General features: G+C 43.9%; 1 protein-coding gene across 1 annotated transcript in view; it reads left to right on the forward strand.

Annotated features, from left to right (window-relative positions):
* LOC123728285 (calcium-activated potassium channel subunit beta-4) overlaps positions 1–14,701 on the forward strand; it is a 60,104-nt gene extending 45,403 nt beyond the window's left edge. Inside the window, exons 2-3 of the mRNA XM_082964235.1 lie at positions 7,271–7,398; positions 13,396–14,701. Coding sequence (XP_082820361.1) covers positions 7,271–7,398; positions 13,396–13,684 — 417 coding nt within the window. The 3' untranslated portion in view covers positions 13,685–14,701. The remainder of the gene's footprint in view (positions 1–7,270; positions 7,399–13,395) is intronic.
* Positions 14,702–22,774: the final 8,073 nt, after the last annotated feature.

Here is a 22,774-nt window from a genome sequence, read left to right on the forward strand (position 1 = left end):
GTCATCACTCACAACTGAAGATACTAACATTTTGTATGAATCAAATGTCTGCCATGTTTATGGATGACGAGCTGCTCCCTGTGGATGAGGCGCTGCTCCCTGTGGATGACGCGCTGCTCCCTGTGGATGACGAGCTGCTCCCTGTGGATGACGCGCTGCTCCCTGTGGATGACGCGCTGCTCCCTGTGGATGACGCGCTGCTCCCTGTGGATGACGCGCTGCTCCCTGTGGATGACGAGCTGCTCCCTGCCCTGTGGATGACGAGCTGCTCCCTGCCCTGTGGATGAGGCGCTGCTCCCTGTGGATGACGCGCTGCTCCCTGTGGATGACGAGCTGCTCCCTGTGGATGACGAGTTGCTCCCTGTGGATGACGAGCTGCTCCCTGTGGATGACGAGCTGCTCCCTGTGGATGACGAGCTGCTTCCTGTGGATGACGTGCTGCTCCCTGTGGATGACGAGCTGCTCCCTGTGGATGACGCGCTGCTCCCTGTGGATGACGAGCTGCTCCCTGTGGATGACGAGCTGCTCCCTGTGGATGAGGCGCTGCTCCCTGTGGATGACAGTACGTCATCTCTGATCTCATGGCATTGCTGTCTATGGGGACAGTTACAGTACATCATCTCTGATCTCATGGCATTGCTGTCTATGGGGACAGTTACAGTACATCATCTCTGATCTCATGGCATTGCTGTCTATGGGGACAGTTGCAGTACATCATCTCTGATCTCATGGCATTGCTGTCTATGGGGACAGTACCAGTACATCATCTCTGATCTCATGGCATTGCTGTCTATGGGGACAGTACCAGTACATCATCTCTGATCTCATGGCATTGCTGTCTATGGGGACAGTTACAGTACATCATCTCTGATCTCATGGCATTGCTGTCTATGGGGACAGTTACAGTACATCATCTCTGATCTCATTCCCCCCCAACTCTCTTATCCTCTTGATCACGATCCGTCATAAACCACACATATACATCCATGTACACACACACACACACGCACGCACGCACGCACGCACGCACGCACACACACACACACACACACACACACACACGTAATCCCTTGTGCTCGTCTCTTTATGTAATTTTCCAGGTCATGTCTGGTTATTTCTAGTTCATGTACAGAGATAGAAACATGGTCATTCTAATGTGGCTGAAACACATGACACATCAATGCTCGTGGGCAATTTGACTGAACCAACGTTTCTGTTTCAGTTCTTTTCATTTTGGGGAACACGACAGTTAGATTCCTATTACACATTATGACAGTTTGCATTCCATCCTGCAGCGTTTTTCATTGATGGGTTATCCTAAAGGTTTTAGCTTCTGTAAATCTGAAACTGGCTCCAATCCCAGTGAGATGTTAAAGTCAGATTAAAACCATGAGGTTTGTGGCCAGCATCAGTTTGTGGCCAGCATCAGCAGCACATTGACCAGAGCGACCAGATCATCTTCCTGGTATGGGATATTCCCCTTGCTCAAGGCTTTAGTTCTTTATTTAACCACTCTTTAAATATCTCTCTATTTGGCCATGCTATTACTGTGTTATCATTGGTGAAAACCCTTATGCTAAGATGTTCTTTCTGTACTATATATACAGAAGTATGTGGACACCCCTTCAAATGAGTGCATTTGGCTATTTCAGCCACACCCGTTGCTGACAGGTGTATAAAATCGAGCACACAGGAAGGCTCGTTCAAGCCTTTCCCCATCCAATCAGGTAGCCCACATGGGAAGCTTTGTGTGGTGTCTCCCTCCTAAGCCGTACAGTATCAAATCAAATCAAATGTTATTGGTCACATACACATGGTTAGCAGATGTTAATGTGAGTGTAGCGAAATGCTTGTGCTTCTAGTTCTGACGGTGCAGTAATACCTAACAAGTAATCTAACAATTCCCCAACAACTACCTAATACACATCTAATGGGAAGGAATAAGAATATGTACATATAAATATATGGATGAGCGATGGCCGAGCGGCATAGGCAAGATGCAATAGATGGTATAAGGTACAGTATATACATATGAGATGAGTAATGTAAGATATGTTAACAGTATTTAAAGTGGCATTATCTAAAGTGACTAGTGATCCATTTATTAAAGTGGCCAGTGATTGGGTCTCAGTGTAGGCAGCAGCCTCTCTGAGTTAGTGATGGCTGTTTAACAGTCTGACGGCCATGAGATAGAAGCTGTTTTTCACTCTCTCGGTCCCAGCTTTGATGCACCTGTACTGACCTCGCCTTCTGGATGGATGCGGGGTGAACAGGCAGTGGCTCAGGTGGTTGTTGTCCTTGATGATCTTTTTGGCCTTCCTGTGACATCGGGTGCTGTAGGTGTCATGGAGGGCAGGTAGTTTGCCCCCGGTGATGCGTTGTGCAGACTGCACCACGCACTGGAGAGCCTTGCGGTTGAGGGCGGTGCAGTTGCTGTACCAGGTGGTGATACAGCCCTACAGGATGCTCTTGATTGTGCATCTGTAAAAGTTTGTCAGGGTTTTAGGTGACAAGCCACATTTTTTTGGTTGATGAGGTACTGTTGTTCCTTCTTCACCACACTGTGTATGTGGGTGGACCATTTCAGTTTGTCCGTGATGTGTACACCCAGGAACTTAACATTCCACCTTCTCCACTGCTGTCCCTTCGATGTGGATAGGGGGCTGCTCCTTCTGCTGTTTCCTGAAGTCCACGATCATCTCCTTTGTTTTGTTGACATTGAGTGTGAGGTTATTTTCCTGACACCACACTCCGAGTGCCCTCACCTCCCTGTAGGCTGTCTCGTCGTTGTTGGTAATCAGGCCCACTACTGTTGTGTCGTCTGCAAACTTGATGATTGAGTTGGAGGCGTGCATGGCCACGCAGTCTTGGGTGAACAGGGAATACAGGAGGATGCTGAGCACACACCCTTGTGGGGGCCCAGTGTTGAGGATCAGCGAAGTGGAGATGTTGTTTCCTACTTTCACCACCTGGGGACGGCCCGTCAGGAAGTTTGGAGGGTTTGGAGGGTACTATGGTGTTGAATGCTGAGCTGTAGTCAATGAACAGCATTCTTACATAGGTATTCCTCTTGTCCAGATGGGAAAGGGCAGTGTGCAGTGTGATGGCGATTGCCTTGCGGGGGTTAACACGTTTAAATGTCTTACTCACGTCGGCCACCGAGAAGGAGTGGGATGGGGCGCGGTCCTTGTTAGCGGTATAGTCTGTCTAATGTGTGAAAGAGAAAGTGTGCTGTTCATACCTGTTCATACCTGATATAGAGTCATGTAGTGTTGTTCATTCCTGTTCATTCCTGATATAGAGTTATTTAGAGTGTTGTTCATACCTGATATAGAGCCATTTAGAGTGTTGTTCATACCTGATATAGAGTCGTTTAGAGTGTTGTTCATACCTGATATAGAGTCATTTAGAGTGTTGTTCATTCCTGATATAGAGCCATTTAGAGTGTTGTTCATACCTGATATAGAGTCATTTAGAGTGTTATTCATACCTGATATAGAGTCATTTAGAGTGTTGTTCATTCCTGATATAGAGCCATTTAGAGTGTTGTTCATACCTGATATAGAGTCATTTAGAGTGTTATTCATACCTGATATAGAGTCATTTAGAGTGTTATTCATACCTGATATAGAGCCATTTAGAGTGTTGTTCATTCCTGATATAGAGTCATTTAGAGTGTTATTCATACCTGATATAGAGTCATTTAGAGTGTTATTCATACCTGATATAGAGCCATTTAGAGTGTTGTTCATTCCTGATATAGAGTCATTTAGAGTGTTATTCATACCTGATATAGAGCCATTTAGAGTGTTGTTCATACCTGATATAGTCATTTAGAGTGTTATTCATACCTGATATAGAGACATTTAGAGTGTTGTTCATACCTGATATAGAGCCATTTAGAGTGTTGTTCATTCCTGATATAGAGCCATTTAGAGTGTTGTTCATACCTGATATAGAGTTATTTAGAGTGTTGTTCCTTCCTGATATAGAGTCATGTAGTGTTGTTCATTCCTGATATATAATTATTTAGAGTGTTGTTCATTCCTGATATACAGCCATTTAAAGTGTTGATTATTCCTGATATAGAGTTATTTAGAGTGTTCATACCTGATATAGAGCTATTCAGAGTGTTGTTCATACCTGATTTAGAACCATTTAGAGTGTTGTTCATACCTGATATAGAGTTATTTAGAGTGTTGTTCATTCCTGATATATAGTCATTTAGAGTGTTGTTCATTCCTGATATAGAGTCATTTAGAGTGTTGTTCATACCTGATTTAGAGCCATTTAGAGTGTTGTTCATACCTGATATAGAGCCATTTAGAGTGTTGTTCATTCCTGATATAGAGCCATTTAGAGTGTTGTTCATTCCTGATATAGAGTCATTTAGAGTGTTATTCATACCTGATATAGAGCCATTTAGAGTGTTGTTCATACCTGATATAGTCATTTAGAGTGTTATTCATACCTGATATAGAGCCATTTAGAGTGTTGTTCATACCTGATATAGAGCTATTTAGAGTGTTGTTCCTTCCTGATATAGAGTCATGTAGTGTTGTTCATTCCTGATATACAGCCATTTAAAGTGTTGATTATTCCTGATATAGAGTTATTTAGAGTGTTCATACCTGATATAGAGCTATTCAGAGTGTTGTTCATACCTGATTTAGAACCATTTAGAGTGTTGTTCATACCTGATATAGAGTTATTTAGAGTGTTGTTCATTCCTGATATATAGTCATTTAGAGTGTTGTTCATTCCTGATATAGAGTCATTTAGAGTGTTGTTCATACCTGATATAGAGTCATTTAGAGTGTTGTTCATTCCTGATATAGAGTCATTTAGAGTGTTGTTCCTACCTGATTTAGAGCCATTAAGAGTGTTGTTCATTCCTGATATAGAGCCATGTAGAGTGTTGTTCATTCCTGATATAGAGCCATTTAGAGTGTTGTTCATTCCTGATATAGAGCCATGTAGAGTGTTGTTCATTCCTGATATAGAGCCATGTAGAGTGTTCATTCCTGATATAGAGCCATGTAGAGTGTTGTTCATTCCTGATTTAGAGCCATTTAGAGTGTTGTTCATTCCTGATATAGAGCCATTTAGAGTGTTGTTCATTCCTGATATAGAGCCATGTAGAGTGTTCATTCCTGATATAGAGCCATTTAGAGTGTTGTTCATTCCTGATTTAGGGCCATTTCAGCCAGGCTTTATATCTCACCAAAGCCAACAATATGGTCTATGTGATGGAGGTGGCAGAGGTAAAGGTGACCACCGACCTACCAGCACCACATTATCAGGAGAATGAATTACCCCGACGGCCCTCCCCAGCTTCACTCCCCTTGCCCCAATTCGCACTGCGCGGCCCCGACCGGAGAATTTCCATGGAAACTCTGTTGCCCTGGTGAAAGATTATCCTCCGACTGGATTCCAATCAGACACCCCCAGAGTTGTGTTTTGTTCCAGTGCCCACAGCTCTGGCTCTGGCTCTTCATGCCCTGAATAGTAGACTGAGGAAAATGATGTGAGACTGTGATTGCCTCCCAAATGGAACCCTTGTCCTTATATGGTAGTGGTCTACTTTCAACCAGAGGCCTATCGGCTTTCATCAACAGTCATGAACTATATAACTAATATAATGGAAATAGGGTGTCATTTCAGACGCAGACTGAGGGAGAATGACGGCTTGACTCGGCCGCGGAAGAAAAGCTTCTTATATCTCCCATGGAGGGTAGAGGATTACTGTAGGGGCTTTATCAACCAGGGAGTGGATGTAGATGGATGTAGACAGTGTCTGTGTCTCTCACGGTCCTCATGTTGTGTCTTCTAGACAGTGTCTGTATCTCTCACGGTCCTCATGTTGTGTCTTCTAGACAGTGTCTGTATCTCTCACGGTCCTCATGTTGTGTCTTCTAGACAGTGTCTGTATCTCTCACGGTCCTCATGTTGTGTCTTCTAGACAGTGTCTGTATCTCTCACGGTCCTCACATGTTGTGTCTTCTAGACAGTGTCTGTATCTCTCACGGTCCTCATGTTGTGTCTTCTAGACAGTGTCTGTATCTCTCACGGTCCTCATGTTGTGTCTTCTAGACAGTGTCTGTATCTCTCACGGTCCTCATGTTGTGTCTTCTAGACAGTGTCTGTATCTCTCACGGTCCTCATGTTGTGTCTTCTAGACAGTGTCTGTATCTCTCACGGTCCTCATGTTGTGTCTTCTAGACAGTGTCTGTATCTCTCACGGTCCTCATGTTGTGTCTTCTAGACAGTGTCTGTATCTCTCACGGTCCTCATGTTGTGTCTTCTAGACAGTGTCTGTATCTCTCACGGTCCTCATGTTGTGTCTTCTAGACAGTGTCTGTGTCTCTCACGGTCCTCATGTTGTGTCTTCTAGACAGTGTCTGTATCTCTCACGGTCCTCATGTTGTGTCTTCTAGACAGTGTCTGTATCTCTCACGGTCCTCACATGTTGTGTCTTCTAGACAGTGTCTGTGTCTCTCACGGTCCTCATGTTGTGTCTTCTAGACAGTGTCTGTATCTCTCACGGTCCTCACATGTTGTGTCTTCTAGACAGTGTCTGTATCTCTCACGGTCCTCATGTTGTGTCTTCTAGACAGTGTCTGTATCTCTCACGGTCCTCATGTTGTGTCTTCTTACGGATTCTTCAAGGGAAAGTTGTAGTCTCTTTTACATCTGCATTTAAGATGACTTGGTTGACGTTTGTTGTAGCCCTATCAACTGCATGCACAGTAGGCTTTTTGGTGCCTTGTTTATGTCAATAGTGTCTGTTTGAATGTGTGGAGGCTGCTGAGGGGAGCATGACTCATAATAATTGCTGGAATGGAGTCAATGGATTGGTATCAACCACAGGGAAACCAGGTGGTTGATACCATATCATATGTCTTGATGCATTACATTATGGCTAGTAGCACTGAATAACACTCTCTTTCTCTCTCCCTCTCCCTATCTGCCTTTCTCTCACCCCTTCTCTCTCTCTTTCTCTCTCTCCCTCTCACTCCCTGTCTCTCTCTTTCACGCTCTCTCTCTCTCTTCCTCTCCTCCTCTCTTTCTCTTTCTCTCTCTCTCTCTTCTCTCTCTCCCTCCCTCTCCCTCTCTCCCTCCCTCCCTCTCCCTCCCTTCATCTCTCCCTCTCGCTCTTTATCTCCCTCCCTCTCGCTCTCGCTCTTTCTCTCCCTCCCTCTCGCTCTCTCTCACACTCTCTCTCTCTCTCTCTCTCTCTCTCTCTCTCTCTCTCTCTCTCTCTGTCCAGTGCTCGTACGTTCCTCCATGTGAGAGGGACAACCAGAAGAACAAGGACAATGTTCTGTGGTGGGAGGACTACTGGACTAAAGAGGTCAGCTCCCAATCCTTCACCTGTTTCTTCAACCAGCAGAGAAGGTGAGACCCTCCCCTAAACCCTACCACTAGCCCCTCCCTTAACCCTAAACCCTACTATTAGAACCTCCCCTAACCCTAAACCCTACCACTAGCCCCTCCCTTAACCCTAAACCCTACTATTAGAACCTCCCCTAACCCTAAACCCTACCACTAGCCCCTCCCTTAACTCTAAACCCTACCACTAGCCCCTCCCCTAACTCTAAACCCTACCACTAGCCCCTCCCTTAACCCTAAACCCTACTATTAGAACCTCCCCTAACCCTAAACCCTACCACTAGCCCCTCCCTTAACCCTAAACCCTACTATTAGAACCTCCCCTAACCCTAAACCCTACCACTAGCCCCTCCCTTAACCCTAAACCCTACTATTAGAACCTCCCCTAACCCTAAACCCTACCACTAGCCCCTCCCTTAACCCTAAACCCTACCACTAGCCCCTCCCTTAACCCTAAACCCTACCACTAGCCCCTCCCTTAACCCTAAACCCTACTATTAGCCCCTCCCCTAACCCTAAACCCTACCACTAGCCCCTCCCCTAACCCTAAACCCTACCACTAGCCCCTCCCCTAACCCTAAACCCTACCACTAGCCCCTCCCTTAACCCTAAACCCTACCACTAGTACCTCCCGTAACCCTAAACCCTCCCACTAGCCCCTCCCCTAACTCTAAACCCTACCACTAGCCCCTCCCCTAACCCTAAACCCTACCACTAGCCCCTCCCCTAACCCTAAACCCTACCACTAGCCCCTCCCCTAACTCTAAACCCTACCACTAGCCCCTCCCCTAACCCTAAACCCTACCACTAGCCCCTCCCCTAACCCTAAACCCTACCACTAGCCCCTCCCCTAACCCTAAACCCTACCACTAGTCCCTCCCCTAACCCTAAACCCTACCACTAGCCCCTCCCCTAACCCTAAACCCTACCACTAGCCCCTCCCCTAACCCTAAACCCTACCATTAGCCCCTCCCCTAACCCTAAACCCTACTATTAGACCCTCCCCTAACCCTAAACCCTACCACTAGCCCTTCCCCTAACCCTAAACCCTACCACTAGCCTTTCCCTTAACCCTAAACCCTACTATTAGACCCCTAACCCTAAACCCTACCACTAGCCCCTCCCTTAACCCTAAACCCTACCACTAGGCCCTCCCGTAACCCTAAACCCTACTATTAGACCCCTAACCCTAAACCCTACCACTAGCACTTCCCCTAACCCTAAACCCTACCACTAGCCCCTCCCTTAACCGTAAACCCTACCACTAGCCCCTCTACCATTAGCTCCTCCCCTACCATGTCAGAATTCTCTTGTTTGAGAGGTGAGAGACCCCCCCTCTCCACCCCCATGTCACTCATACTGAGAAGAATGAGACAATACATCAACAATCATGTTCACTTCCTTCCTGCTCACGTCCTTCCTGCTCACGTCCTTCCTGCTCACTTCCTTCCCTAATACAACAATAGAAGTATTCTGTCTTCTGAAAGGTGGGCCCCTCCCCTACCACTCCCACTGATGAGAGCATACATCAAAGACAATTTAATAAAGCAGAATACAACAATGTTAGAATTCCATCTTCTGAGAGGTGACAGAGCCTACCCACCGTGCTCTCATTCTGATTACAATAACCCTCTCTCAAGACATGTTTCATACCGAGTTTAATATATGAGGATTTGTCAATTCAGGAAGTGAAATTCAATTCAAACTGAGATAACCTGAATCCCGGTGCTCTCTCAACCACCACAAAAAAGTGTCTACAGTACTTTGTCAACCCACAATACATGGTCACATGCTCCCTGATTATAGAGCAGCACCTTCAGAGCTGTCACTAAACCAAATACGTGTTTGCTCAAGTATAACACAAACACTTTTTCCTGAAAAGAGATTCTAGAGATTTGAAAGCTGTCCGGGTTAAACTGGAAGATGGATTGTTTGTCAGGACAGGCTCAGTTTGCAGTCTATTTTAGGGTGAAGCAGTGAGAACCAGATGGCAAGGTGTAAAAATGTTATGTGGCCGCCTTTCAAAAACCCTCTCTGTTCTTTTTCAACTAATGATAGCTATTTTCATGTGAAATTTTTTCCTGCAGTAACTCTTAACTCTTAACATAACTTACATTCGACAACCAAATATGGCAAAGACAGTAGCAGACAGGCAGTGAAGTCACAAGATGCACATGGTCATCAGCTGTGTGGTGATGGGAGAGTCTGTCACCTGCAGTGGATCCATTTCCTGTGGGGCAGGATATGACATGTTCATGTACTGTAGGGAGGAGTCTGAGAACACCACTTATCAACACTTATCCATGGCCAATCATCCCTTCAGGGGCTATTTTGGAGGCCCATTGGATCTTGTGGAGCAAGTGTGACTAAAGGAATCAACACATACTGTTGTACACCATGTGGGTCTCCTTCTGGACTCCTGGTACACCTGGGGCCTGTATCCAGGACACTCTTTATTTATTTAACTTGGCAAGTCAGTTAAGAACAACTTCTTATTTACAATGACGGCCTAATCCGAACGACGCTGGGCAAATTGTGCACCGCCCTATGGGACTCGCAATCACGGCCAGTTATGATACAGCCTGAAATGGAACCAGGGTCTGTAGTGACGCCTCTTGCACTAAGATGCAGTGCCTTAGACCGCTGTGCCACTCGGGAGCCCTCCGCCTCTTGAGTTGGGCTTCATCCTTTTGTTCATCTGGGCAGTTCATTGTATTGCAGATTTCTCTTGTAGCAAAATGCCAGTGTTTTTTTTTCATCACCAGTAAACTCTTAGATTGACTGAAATAAATACAAAGTGTAATGTATGTTTATAAGTGAAATGGTACACGGATAGTGTTCAGAGGCCTTTGAACTGTGTCCTACATTCCTCTAGTCCAGTGTTCAGTTGGCTGACACTGAGCTGTGTCTGCTGCTGCAGTCTACACTGCACTACTGTGTGCTACTGTAAAGTGCTGTGTACGGCTGTATGGCTGCTGCAGTGTTGGCCTAAATGGGCCCCTCCAGACCACTGCTTACCCCAAAACAGCCTGATACAGACCATTTTATTTATATATCATCTAAAATATGTACATATTTTAACTCAATACCCGTTCCAATTCTTAGTTTGCATGCAAGCTATTCGTAAGTAAAGTTTTAATTAAATAAAGAAACAACATGGCGAGGGGATAATGTTATTGAAAGGGGAAAAGAGACTCCACACCTTTTTATTGAACATTTGATATCCAGCACCTGCTTTGTGATCTTTTGCTATTTGGGATAATTATTACTTTTTCACACTTTATCAACTCCCCTCATTCAGAGGTATCATCAACTCCCCTCATTCAGAGGTATCATCAGCTCCCCTCATTCAGAGGTATCATCAACATCCCCTCATTCAGAGGTATCATCAGCTCCCCTCATTCAGAGGTATCATCAGCTCCCCTCATTCAGAGGTATCATCAACATCCCCTCATTCAGAGGTATCATCAACTCCCCTCATTCAGAGGTATCATCAACTCCCCTCATTCAGAGGTATCATCAACTCCCCTCATTCAGAGGTATCATCAGCTCCCCTCATTCAGAGGTATCATCAGCTCCCCTCATTCAGAGGTATCATCAGCTCCCCTCATTCCCCTTATGACTCATCGTGTTGTGGCGTTAATATTTTTCTCTCTGTTCTACTCCTCATCTGTTCTCTAGCATTCCCTTTCCAGCTTGTTTAAAGTTTTCCCCTCATTCCCCCTCCTCACCTCCTCCTCCCTCGCCTCCTCTCCTCCTCACCTAGGGGTGAAGAGCGGTGGGCCAGTGACCGAAAGGTTGCTGGTTCAAATCCTCAAGCCGACTAGGTGAAAAGTATGTCAATGTGCCCTTGAGCAAGGCATTTAACCCTAATTGCTTTTGTAAGTTACTCTGGATAAGAGCATTTGTTAAATTACTAAGCAGGTGGCCTAGTGGTTAGAGCGTTGGACCAGTAACCGTAAAGGTTGCTGGATCAAATCCCTGAGCTGACAAGGTAAAAATGTGTTGTTCTACCCCTGAGCAAGGCAGTTAAGCCGCTGTTCCCCCGGTGCTGTGGATAAAGGCAGCACGTTCAGAGGGGTTGGGTTACATTTACATTTTAGTCATTTAGCAGACGCTCTTATCCAGAGCGACTTACAGTAGTGAATGCATACGTTTCATAAAATTTTTTCTCCGTACTGGTCCCCCGTGGGAATCGAACCCACAACCCTGGCGTTGCAAACACCATGCTCTACCAACTGAGCCACACGGGACCGTTAAATGCGGAAGACACATTTCAGTTGAATACATTCAGTTGGACAACTGACTAGGTCTTCCCCTAAAATGTAAATGAGGGGATAATGTTACTATTCCTTCACACATGATGTAGTGTTTCTCTTAATCTGTTCTGTATCGTCCCCTGTTCTCTGGCTACATCCAGTGTTTCAGTTTGTTCAAAGCTGTGCCCTCAATTCCCCCTCCTGGCCTCCAAATCCCTTCAACCCTGCCCTTGTCTTTTAGTATCTATCTGTCTGTCTGTTTCATCTCCCTTCAACCCTGCCCTTGTCTTTTAGTTTATATCTGTCTGTCTGTCTGCTCATCTCCCTTCAACCCTGCCCTTGGCTTTTAGTATCTATCTGTCTGTCTGCTCATCTCCCTTCAACCCTGCCCTTGTCTTTTAGTATCTATCTGTCTGTCTGCTCATCTCCCTTCAACCCTGCCCTTGTCTTTTAGTATCTATCTGTCTATCTGCTCATCTCCCTTCAACCCTGCCCTTGGCTTTTAGTATCTATCTGTCTGTCTGCTCATCTCCCTTCAACCCTGCCCTTGTCTTTTAGTATCTATCTGTCTGTCTGCTCATCTCCCTTCAACCCTGCCCTTGTCTTTTAGTATCTATCTGTCTATCTGCTCATCTCCCTTCAACCCTGCCCTTGTCTTTTATTTTATATCTGTCTGTCTGTCTGTCTGCTCATCTCCCTTCAACCCTGCCCTTGTCTTTTAGTTTATATCTGTCTGTCTGTCTGCTCATCTCCCTTCAACCCTGCCCTTGTCTTTTAGTTTATATCTGTCTGTCTGTCTGCTCATTCCCCTTCAACCCTGCCCTTGTCTTTTAGTATCTATCTGTCTGTCTGCTCATCTCCCTTCAACCCTGCCCTTGTCTTTTAGTATCTATCTGTCTATCTGCTCATCTGTCTTCAACCCTGCCCTTGTCTTTTAGTATCTATCTGTCTGTCTGCTCATCTCCCTTCAACCCTGCCCTTGGCTTTTAGTATCTATCTGTCTGTCTGCTCATCTCCCTTCAACCCTGCCCTTGGCTTTTAGTATCTATCTGTCTGTCTGCTCATCTCCCTTCAACCCTGCCCTTGTCTTTTAGTATCTATCTGTCTGTCTGCTCATCTCCCTTCAACCCTGCCCTTGTCTTTTAGTATCTATCTGTCTATCTGCTCATCCGTCTTCAACCCTGCCCTTGTCTTTTAGTATCTATCTGTCTGTCTGCTCATTCCCCTTCAACCCTGCCCTTGTCTTTTATTTTATATCTGTCTTTGTGCTAATGTTTTTCTATCAACCCATCATAGTGATGCCATCATCCTCCCTCCTCCCTCCATGTTTCTGCCTTTCTCCATCCCATCTTGCATTGCTGCCAACTGTAGCTGTTTGCCATGTGCTCCTGATGTCTCTTCCCTCCTCCACCCCTCACCCTCCTTCAAAGAGTCGGTGCTAAATCACTCCTGTGGATAGAAACCTTCTTGTGGATCCTGACTTCTCTGCAATGAAGTGAAACGGGATGTACTTTGTCCCTGGATGGCATCCAGAATGCACTTCTCCTAGATCATCAGACAAACCTTCACATCTAATGTTGATAGGTGACATTTGTGCTGCATTTAGTCTATTTTCTGTCAACACTGAAGTTCCTGATAGACAGACATTGCTTTGCATTCTGTAAACACTCACCACTTTCTTGTTGCCTCATGCCCCCCTAAATTCTTACTCTTTTACCCCCTTGCCCTCTATATCCCCCTGCAGGCCTGACGACGTACTGTGGCGGCGCTCCCACGATGCCAGCGTCCTCCTCCACTGCGTCCTGTGGCCCATGGTGAGCCTGCTGGTGGGCACCCTCATCGTCCTTCTCACCGTGTGCGCCCGCAGCCTGGCCGTGCGCGCCGAGGCCATCCAAAAGAGGAAGTGCTCGTACGAGCCGGCAGGCAACTCAGAGCAGGGCAAGACGCCGCCCAACACCAACACCGCCTCCTTCCGGACCCTGCCGATGTTCGCTGTCCCTGTCCGACGCAGAGACCGGGAACAGGAACACTAGATGGATGGATGGATGGATGGATGATGACTGTGGTCTCAGTGGTGGCTGTTGTGTGATGAGGACCTCATAAAAGCGTGGAATGTTTGCACTTCCAATTATGACTGTTCTGAACACTCTCATTCCGCTGGACTTGACTGGACTCGAGGCTCATGCACCAGAAATGCTTGTCTGTCTTGTCTTGGTGTGTTTGCCTACTTGTGTAAGAGCCATTTTGTCAGTTCAACTCTCAGCTGGTGGGGGCCTTTTCTAATGCTATGTGTATTACAATGTGTTGGTTATGTCTATGAAGAAGAAAAAATCCAAAAAGGACAATGCCGCTTTCTGTCACTGGTCATGTTTTGGACAGGTCTGTGTTACGTGTTGAGCCTCTGTGTCTCTGTGCTGATTGTAATGTTGTTTGCGTTTACTTCACTAGCTGAGCTCGGTCTCAAAGTTCAGAGTTCACTGACTTACAAACAGGAAATGTCTGTGACCTTTGAACGCTCTTTAACTAGACTCTTCATTACAAACCCCTGGTCGTATGAAAGGAGGGATTGTGAGGGCGTCCCGGCCAGGACCACCTGAGAAGAATCTTCAACACCAGTTACACAAAATGTCAATGCTTTGTTTAGAGAGAATGTGGTGAAAGGAATTCTGGGAGAGTCCTTCTAATCCCTGGGACTACAGAGCCAGAAGCAGACCTTGGTCTGATCACCCTCAGCATGATGTACTGTCTTCTTCTCTGGGTGGTATTAGGAAGTGTTTAAATGCCTATCTCACTGTTACTGTTCTTGAACACCCCGGGCCAGGATTTAAACAAATCGCAACAATGCGTATATTACTTTTAAAGGCATATTGCGGTTTGTTTTGATCCGGTTCCCCCTCTCTCCTCTCTGTACCACCTGCCTTTTACTAAACCTGTTTCTAACAAGGCTTCTTTAAGGCATCTGTCCAACTACAGCCAACCCAACCGCCATGGATGGAATATGTCTGTTGTTCGTTTTCAGTTGGTTGCCGCAGGACATGTTTGAACCTATTTTGTCCCGATTGAATATGTAGAATGGGCCACGGACAGTTGGTCTGGGTTCGGGACAAAACTTGGGATAGGTAGTTTGTCTGTGGTTGGATAGATGTGCAGATGCCTTGACTGTAGCAACTTCCTCTGCAGTCTGTCTTCTGTCTTACCTTCTGTCAGTTAGTGGTTTTAGTTTTTTTACGATGCAAATTGAATGGTTTTCTTACCACAGTAGCAGACTTTTGCACCGTTTTGAATAGTTTGTCGTCTGTATGTGTTACCGTAAGCTCTCCGATTGGTTTGAACAGTTAGTACCTCCAGTTAGTGTTTTCCATCAATTGGATAAAAAAAAGAAAGCTGATCTGACTAAAAATCGTTAGACCTACCTACCTTGCTCCAAGAAAAGGTTTGCTCTCTCAATTGCATTAATCGGACGTACAGAAGTTTTTACTTGTGTATTTTCTACAAAAGAAGTAGCTAAGACATTGTTGTCCTTTGCTAAAAGATGAATGATATTTCATACATAAAGCCATATGCTGAACATGTGATTGCAGTAAGAGACAGCTCTAGGGGAGGTCATGTTTCTCAGTCCTCTTAGAATACGAGCTGTAACAGTTGTACTAAACAAACATATTTTGTGTTGGAAAGAGAATGTTTTTTAAAAAGCCAATCCATTAAAATGTCTGCTGCATAATGATGAGTAATAGTGCCTGATAGATATCTTTAATAAAAAGAATAAGAGTTATTGTCTTCAAAATAGTTTATTTCTGCACCATATTCTTCTTCTTTCATTCATTTAAAACTTCTTCGGGATCGGTGTCCCTTCCACGGGACGGTTGAGCTAACGTACTGTAGGCTAATGTGATGAGCATGAGGTTGAAAGTAACAAGAACATTTCCCAGGACATAGACATATCTGATATTGTCAGAAAGCTTATATTCTTGTTAATCTAACGGCACTGTCCAATTTACAGTAGCTATTACAGTGAAATAATACCATGCTATTGTTTGAGGAGAGTGAACATGAAAAGTTATTAATAAACAAATTAGGCACATTTGGGTAGTCTTGATACAAAATGTTGAACAGAAATGCAATGGTTCATTGGAGCAGTCTAAAACTTTGCACATACACTGCTGCCATCTAGTGTCCATAATCTAAATTGCATCTGGGCTGGAATAATACATTATGGCCTTTTTCTTGCATTTCAAAGATGATGGTACAAAAAAACCATAAGAACGGTTGTTTTTTTTCTTTGTATTATCTTTTACCAGATCTTTTGTGTTATATTCTCCTACATTCCATTCACATTTCCACAAACTTTAAAGTGTTTCCTTTCAAATGCTACCAAGAATATGCATATCCTTGCTTCAGGAAGTTATATTTGGGTATGTCATTTTAGACGAAAATGTAAAAAAAAGGGGTGGATCCTTAAGAGAATAATTTCAACTATAACATTAACTTTTTAACTGCACTGCAGTCTTTCAGAAAGCCATTATAAGTAACCGGATTCACAGATTTACTGATGATTTGACCTGGTTACAGCTGAATGGCAGATGTTTGTGTTATGATGGCGTCTCACCTGGTTACAGCTGAATGGCAGATGTTTGTGTTATGATGGCGTCTCACCTGGTTACAGGTGAATGGCAGATGTTTGTGTTATGATGGCGTCTCACCTGGTTACAGGTGAATGGCAGATATTTGTGTTATGATGGCGTCTCACCTGGTTACAGCTGAATAGCAGATGTTTGTGTTATGATGGCGTCTCACCTGGTTACAGGTGAATGGCAGATATTTGTGTTATGATGGCGTCTCACCTGGTTACAGGTGAATAGCAGATGTTTGTGTTATGATGGCGTCTCACCTGGTTACAGGTGAATGGCAGATATTTGTGTTATGATGGCGTCTCACCTGGTTACAGGTGAATGGCAGATATTTCTGTTATGATGGCGTCTCACCTGGTTACAGCTGAATAGCAGATGTTTGTGTTATGATGGCGTCTCACCTGGTTACAGCTGAATAGCAGATGTTTGTGTTATGATGGCGTCTCACCTGGTTACAGCTGAATAGCAGATGTTTGTGTTATGATGGCGTCTCACCTGGTTACAGGTGAATGGCAGATATTTGTGTTATGATGGCGTCTCACTCTCTTCCTCGTCAGCCTTGTCTTCTTGTTGTTGTTATTAGTCTCCTGATAGGAGAGCAGCTGCTATTAATTATGCATGTATTTAATGGAGGTTACCATGACAGCCAAGCTTATCACAGAGAAAAGGGCATTAGTTATTCTTAGAGGCTCGCTCTATGGTTGCATCTCAAATGGTACCCTATTCCCTATGGGCCCTGGTCAATAGTAGTGCACTATATAAGGGAAAAGTTCCCATTTGGGACGCTCACTACAGATGTAGGATCTTAATTTGATCACAATTTTGTTGCTGAGAATTGTCCTGCACAGCAGGAAATGCAAACTTATAGTGTATTTTAGGTTTAAAAAGTATTCTAAAGTTTGTAATTCACACTTTTAAAAATGTCAGATTTGATTTGCCCCCAACAAAAAATATCAATTAATTATCCAATTTAGAAGCAATCTAAGTGTTCTCCTTTAAAGATGACTTCTGTCTACCATGTGTAGCTTTGCTAGACCTTACGCTGCTGCTGAATAAACTTCTGTGTACACACGGCACACGGTACACAGCACGGGTATATAGATTTTGGATCTTAATTTGAGACAGTTTGCTACAGCAGCAAAAGAATCCTGGAGCAACAGGAAATGTGAAGTCTTATTAATTATAATCCACATAATAATTCACATTTCCTGTTGCTGCAGGATTAATTTCCTGTTGAAGACAGAAGAACACATTGTAAGGTGAACACCAAATGAAGAATAGCTTAGATTGCTTCTAAATGTAAAATGTTTCCTTCTGTCTAGATATTTTATTTCTTCAGTCTTCAGGAGACTGGATGGAGGGATCGATAAAAGGAAAACAATCAGACCTTTTAGAAGGGGGAATGAGAGCAGGACAGATCAAGTTTACAACTGAGGCTTGGTACCAGAGGTGTTTTTGATGAACTCTCTACAGAGTGTTTTATTAGGCTGACCTTTATATCTCCCTCCCTTCCCCAACCACTGAACAAGTTAAGTGTTGTTCCCCAACCACTGAACAAGTCAAGTGTTGTTCCCCAACCACTGAACAAGTCAAGTGTTGTTCCCCAACCACTGGACAAGTCAAGACTTGTTCCCCAACCACTGGACAAGTCAAGACTTGTTCCCCAACCACTGAACAAGTCAAGTGTTGTTCCCCAACCACTGAACAAGTCAAGTGTTGTTCCCCAACCACTGAACAAGTCAACTGTTGTTCCCCAACCACTGAACAAGTCAAGTGTTGTTCCCCAACCACTGGACAAGTCAAGTGTTGTTCCCCAACCACTGAACAAGTCAAGTGTTGTTCATGAAAGCTCCTGAGAATGAGAAGAGAATTACCTACAGAGAATGAGAAGGTTAAAAGAAAACACTCCCAGACCGACATGCTATTTTATTAGACTCTGACCTTGAACCCTTACACATCTATTTAAATCCATATAATTATCAAATTAAGACCAAAGGTAAAGAGGACCTGTCAGGTAACCGTTTTAGTTTGTGAAATTATGGGAATTCACATGTTCAAATCTATAACCCTATTCCTCATTCCAACCGTTAAAAAGCAGTGCCTCAATTCATCAAATGAAACAAATCTCATACAAAATAGAGATTAGAGATTAAATGGTACTAATACCTCCCTCAATTATATCAGCGGTAGATTGGGGCAGAGAGGGAGGTGGAAATATTCATAAAACACCACCGTAATCCACATTGGAAATACCTTGTTCTGACAAACGGGATTAAGGGATGTAGGTTTGGCTCAGAGAGAAGGGTAGGCAGTGTGTGTGAGTGTGTGCATGCATTCGTGTATGTGTCTGTGTGCGTGCATACAGTTGAAGTCGGAAGTTTACATACACCTTAGCCAAATACATTTAAACTCAGTGTTTCACAATTTCTGACAATTAATCCTAGTAAAGAAACCCTGTCTTAGTTCAATTAGGATCAGCACTTTATTTTAAGAATGTGAAATGTCAGAATAATAGTAAAGATAATGATTTATTTCAGCTTTTATTTCTTTCATCACATTCCCAGTGGGTCAGAAGTTTACATACACTCAATTAGTATTTGGTAGCATTGCCCTTAAATTGTTTAACTTGCGTCTAACGTTTCGGGTAGCCTTCCACAAGCTTCCCACAATAAGTTGGGTGAATGTTGGCCTATTCCTCCTTACAGAGCTGGTGTAAGTGAGTCAGGTTTGTAGGCCTCCTTGCTCGCACACGCTTTTTCAGTTCTGCCCACAAATTTTCTATAGGATTGAGGTCAGGGCTTTGTGATGGCCACTCCAATACCTTGACTTTGTTGTCCTTAAAACCTCTCTGGGGTATGTGGGACGGTAGCGTTCCACCTCGCCAACAGCCAGTGAAATAGCAGAGCGCCAAATTCAAAACAACAAGAATCTCATAATTCAAATTTCTCACACATACAAGTATTATACACCATTTTAAAGACAATTTTCTCGTTAATCCAACCACAGTGTCCGATTTCAAAAAGGCTTTACGGCGAAAGCATAGCATTAGATTATGTTAGGACAGCACCTAGACAAGAAAAACCACACAGCCATTTTCCAAGCAAGGAGAGGCGTCACAAAAACCAGAAATACAGCTAAAATGAATCACTAACCTTGTATGATCAGATGGCACTCATAGGACTTCATGTTACACAATACATGTATGTTTTGCTCGATAAAGTTCATATTTATATCCCAAAACCCCATTTTACATTGGCGTGTAATGTTCAGAAATGTTTTGCCTCCAAAACTACCGGTGAATGAGCACATCAATTTACAGAAATACTCATCATAAACTTTGATAAAAGATACAAGTGTTATGCACAGAATTATAGATACACTTCTCCTTAATGCAACCGCTGTGTCAGATTTCAAAAAAGCTTTACGGCGAAAGCAAACTTTGCAATAATCTGAGTACAGCACTCAGACATCAAAACAAGCCATACAGATACCCGCCATTTTGGAGTCAACAGAAGTCACAAATAGCATTATAAATATTCACTTACCTTTGATGATCTTCATCGGAATGCACTCCCAGAAATCCCAGTTACACAATAAATGTTTGTTTTGTTAAAGTCCATATTTATGTCCAAATACCTCCTTTTTGTTCACTATTCCAAATGCAATAAGCGCATGAACTGGGTCCAGACGAAAGTCAAAAAAGTTGCATTACAGTTTGTAGAAACATGTCAAACGATGTATAGAATCAATCTTTAGGATGTTTTTATCATAAATCTGCAATAATATTCCAACCGGACAATTCCATTGTCTTCATAAATGAAAAGGAACTCAGCTCGCTCTCTCGGCCGCACGCGTGACTGAGCTCATGCCTTATTTTGGGACACCTGACTCCTAGAGCTCTTATTCTCTCCCCATTCACAGTAGAAGCATGAAACAAGGTTCTAAAGACTGTTGACATCTAGTGGAAGCCTTAGGAAGTGCAATATGACCCCACAGACACTCTATACTGGATAGGCAATCACTTGAAAAACTACAAACCCACTTCATGGTTGGATTTTTCTCAGGTTTTTGCCTGCCATATGAGTTCTGTTATACTCACAGACATCATTCAAACAGTTTGAGTGTTTTCTACCCAAATATAATAATAATATGCATATCCTAGCTTTTGGGCCTGAGTAGCAGGCAGTTTACTCTGGGCACGCTTTTCATCCGGACGTGAAAATACTGCCCCCTACCCAAGAGAGGTTAAGCCATTTAACCACAACTTTGGAAGTGTGCTTGGGGTCATTGTCCATTTGGAAGACCCATTTGCGACCAAGCTTTAACTTCCTGACTGATGTCTTGAGATGTTGCTTCAATATATCCACATCATTTTCCTTCCTCATGAAGCCATCTATTTTGTGAAGTGCACCAGTCCCTCCTGCAGCAAAGCCCCCACAACATGATGCTGCCATCCCCGTTCTTCACGGTTGATATGGTGTTCTTCGGCTTGCAAGCCTCCCCCTTTTTCCTCCAAACATAATGATGGTCATTTTGGCCAAACAGTTCTATTTTTGTTTCATCAGACCAGAGGACATTTCTCCAAAAAAATACGATCTTTGTCCCCATGTGCAGTTGCAAACCATAGTCTTGTTTTTTTTTTATGCCGGTTTTGGAGCATTGGCTTCTTCCTTGCTGATCGGCCTTTCAGGTTATGTCGATATAGGACTCGTTTTACCGTGGATATAGATATTTTTGTACCGGTTTCCTCCAGCATCTTCACAAGGCCCTTTGCTGTGGTTCTGGGATTGATTTGCACTTTTCGCACCAAAGTACGTTCATCTCTAGGAGACAGAATGTGTCTCCTTCCTGAGAGGTATGATGGCTGCGTGGTCCCATGGTGTTTATACTCGCGTCCTATTGTTTGTACAGATGAACGTGGTAACTTCAGGCGTTTGGAAATTGCTCCCAAGGATGAACTAGACTTGTGGAGGTCTACAATTTTTTTTCTGAGGTCTTGTCTGATTTATTTTGATTTTCCCATGATGTCTAGCAAAGAGGCATTGAGTTTGAAGGTAGGCCTTGAAATACATCCACAGGTAGACCTCCAATTGACTCAAATGATGTCAATTAGCCTATCAGAAGCTTCTAAAGCGATGATGTCATTTTCTGGAATTTTCCAAGCACAGTCAACTTAGTGTATGTAAACTTCTGACCCACTGTAAATGTGATACAGTGAATTATAAGTGAGATAATCTGTCTGTAAACAATTTTTGGCAAAATTACTTGTGTCATGCACAAAGTAGATGTCCTAACCGACTTGCCAAAACTATAGTTTGTTAACAAGAAATTTGTGGAGTGGTTGAAAAACGAGTTTTAATGACTCCAACCTAAGTGTATGTAAACTTCCGACTTCAACTGTATGTGTGTGTGAAATCTATGAATCCCTAGGCATAGTGAATCCATTCCTATTAGATCGTTTCCACACTTGACTATATATAACTGTATGGAGGTCAAAGGTTCTACAGGCCTCTAAATAACCGCTGCCAGGTATCCAGATTATAGAGGTCAAAGGTTCTACAGGCCTCTAAATAACCGCTGCCAGGTATCCTGATTATAGAGGTCAAAGGTTCTACAGGCCTCTAAATAACCGCTGCCAGGTATCCAGATTATAGAGGTCAAAGGTTCTACAGGCCTCTAAATAACCGCTGCCAGGTATCCAGATTATAGAGGTCAAAGGTTCTACAGGCCTCTAAATAACCGCTGCCAGGTATCCTGATTATAGAGGTCAAAGGTTCTACAGGCCTCTAAATAACCGCTGCCAGGTATCCTGATTATAGAGGTCAAAGGTTCTACAGGCCTCTAAATAACCGCTGCCAGGTATCCAGATTATAGAGGTGTGACGACCCTCCCACTCTGTCTGCCGTATTTTCTCTCTTTGCTCTGGTTTCCTTATTAGGATGCCGGTGGGCGGAGTTGGGAGGGTCATCAGCTACATGGGAGACACCTGGGCCCGGGTGTGTCCCATGATAAATGGACGTCTTCCACAGTGATTGGGGGGACTCTCTCCATGCAGACACCTTGTTTTTGGTTGTTGTTTGCTTTGGCACCCTTCAACACCCTGCATTATTACATTTATGCATGCAAGCACTCACTTACGCTACTGATTACACACATCATTGCTAATTACTTAGTTTACTTTAGTTAATAAATATATATTTTGATACTCCTTGTCTCCACGTGTCTACCTTTTGTTGCGAACTCTGAGCCGGTTTGTAACAGAGGTCAAAGGTTCTACAGGCCTCTAAATAACAGCTGCCAGATATCCTGATGGGTGGAATTGAAGTAGGAAAAGGAAAAGAGACAAAGACTAGGGAGAGAGAGACAGGGGGGAGAGAGAGAGAATAGGAAAAGAGGGAGAGAGAGACAACGAAAAGAAGAGCAAGAGAGAGAAGAGGAAGAGAGAGAGACCCTTGAGAGGCGTGGAAGTGAAAGCACCAGGACCCATAGGGCTCT

The sequence above is a fragment of the Salmo salar genome, chromosome 17, assembly GCF_965601325.2.
Source record: "Salmo salar chromosome 17, fSalSal1, whole genome shotgun sequence".
Lineage (NCBI taxonomy): Eukaryota > Metazoa > Chordata > Actinopteri > Salmoniformes > Salmonidae > Salmo > Salmo salar.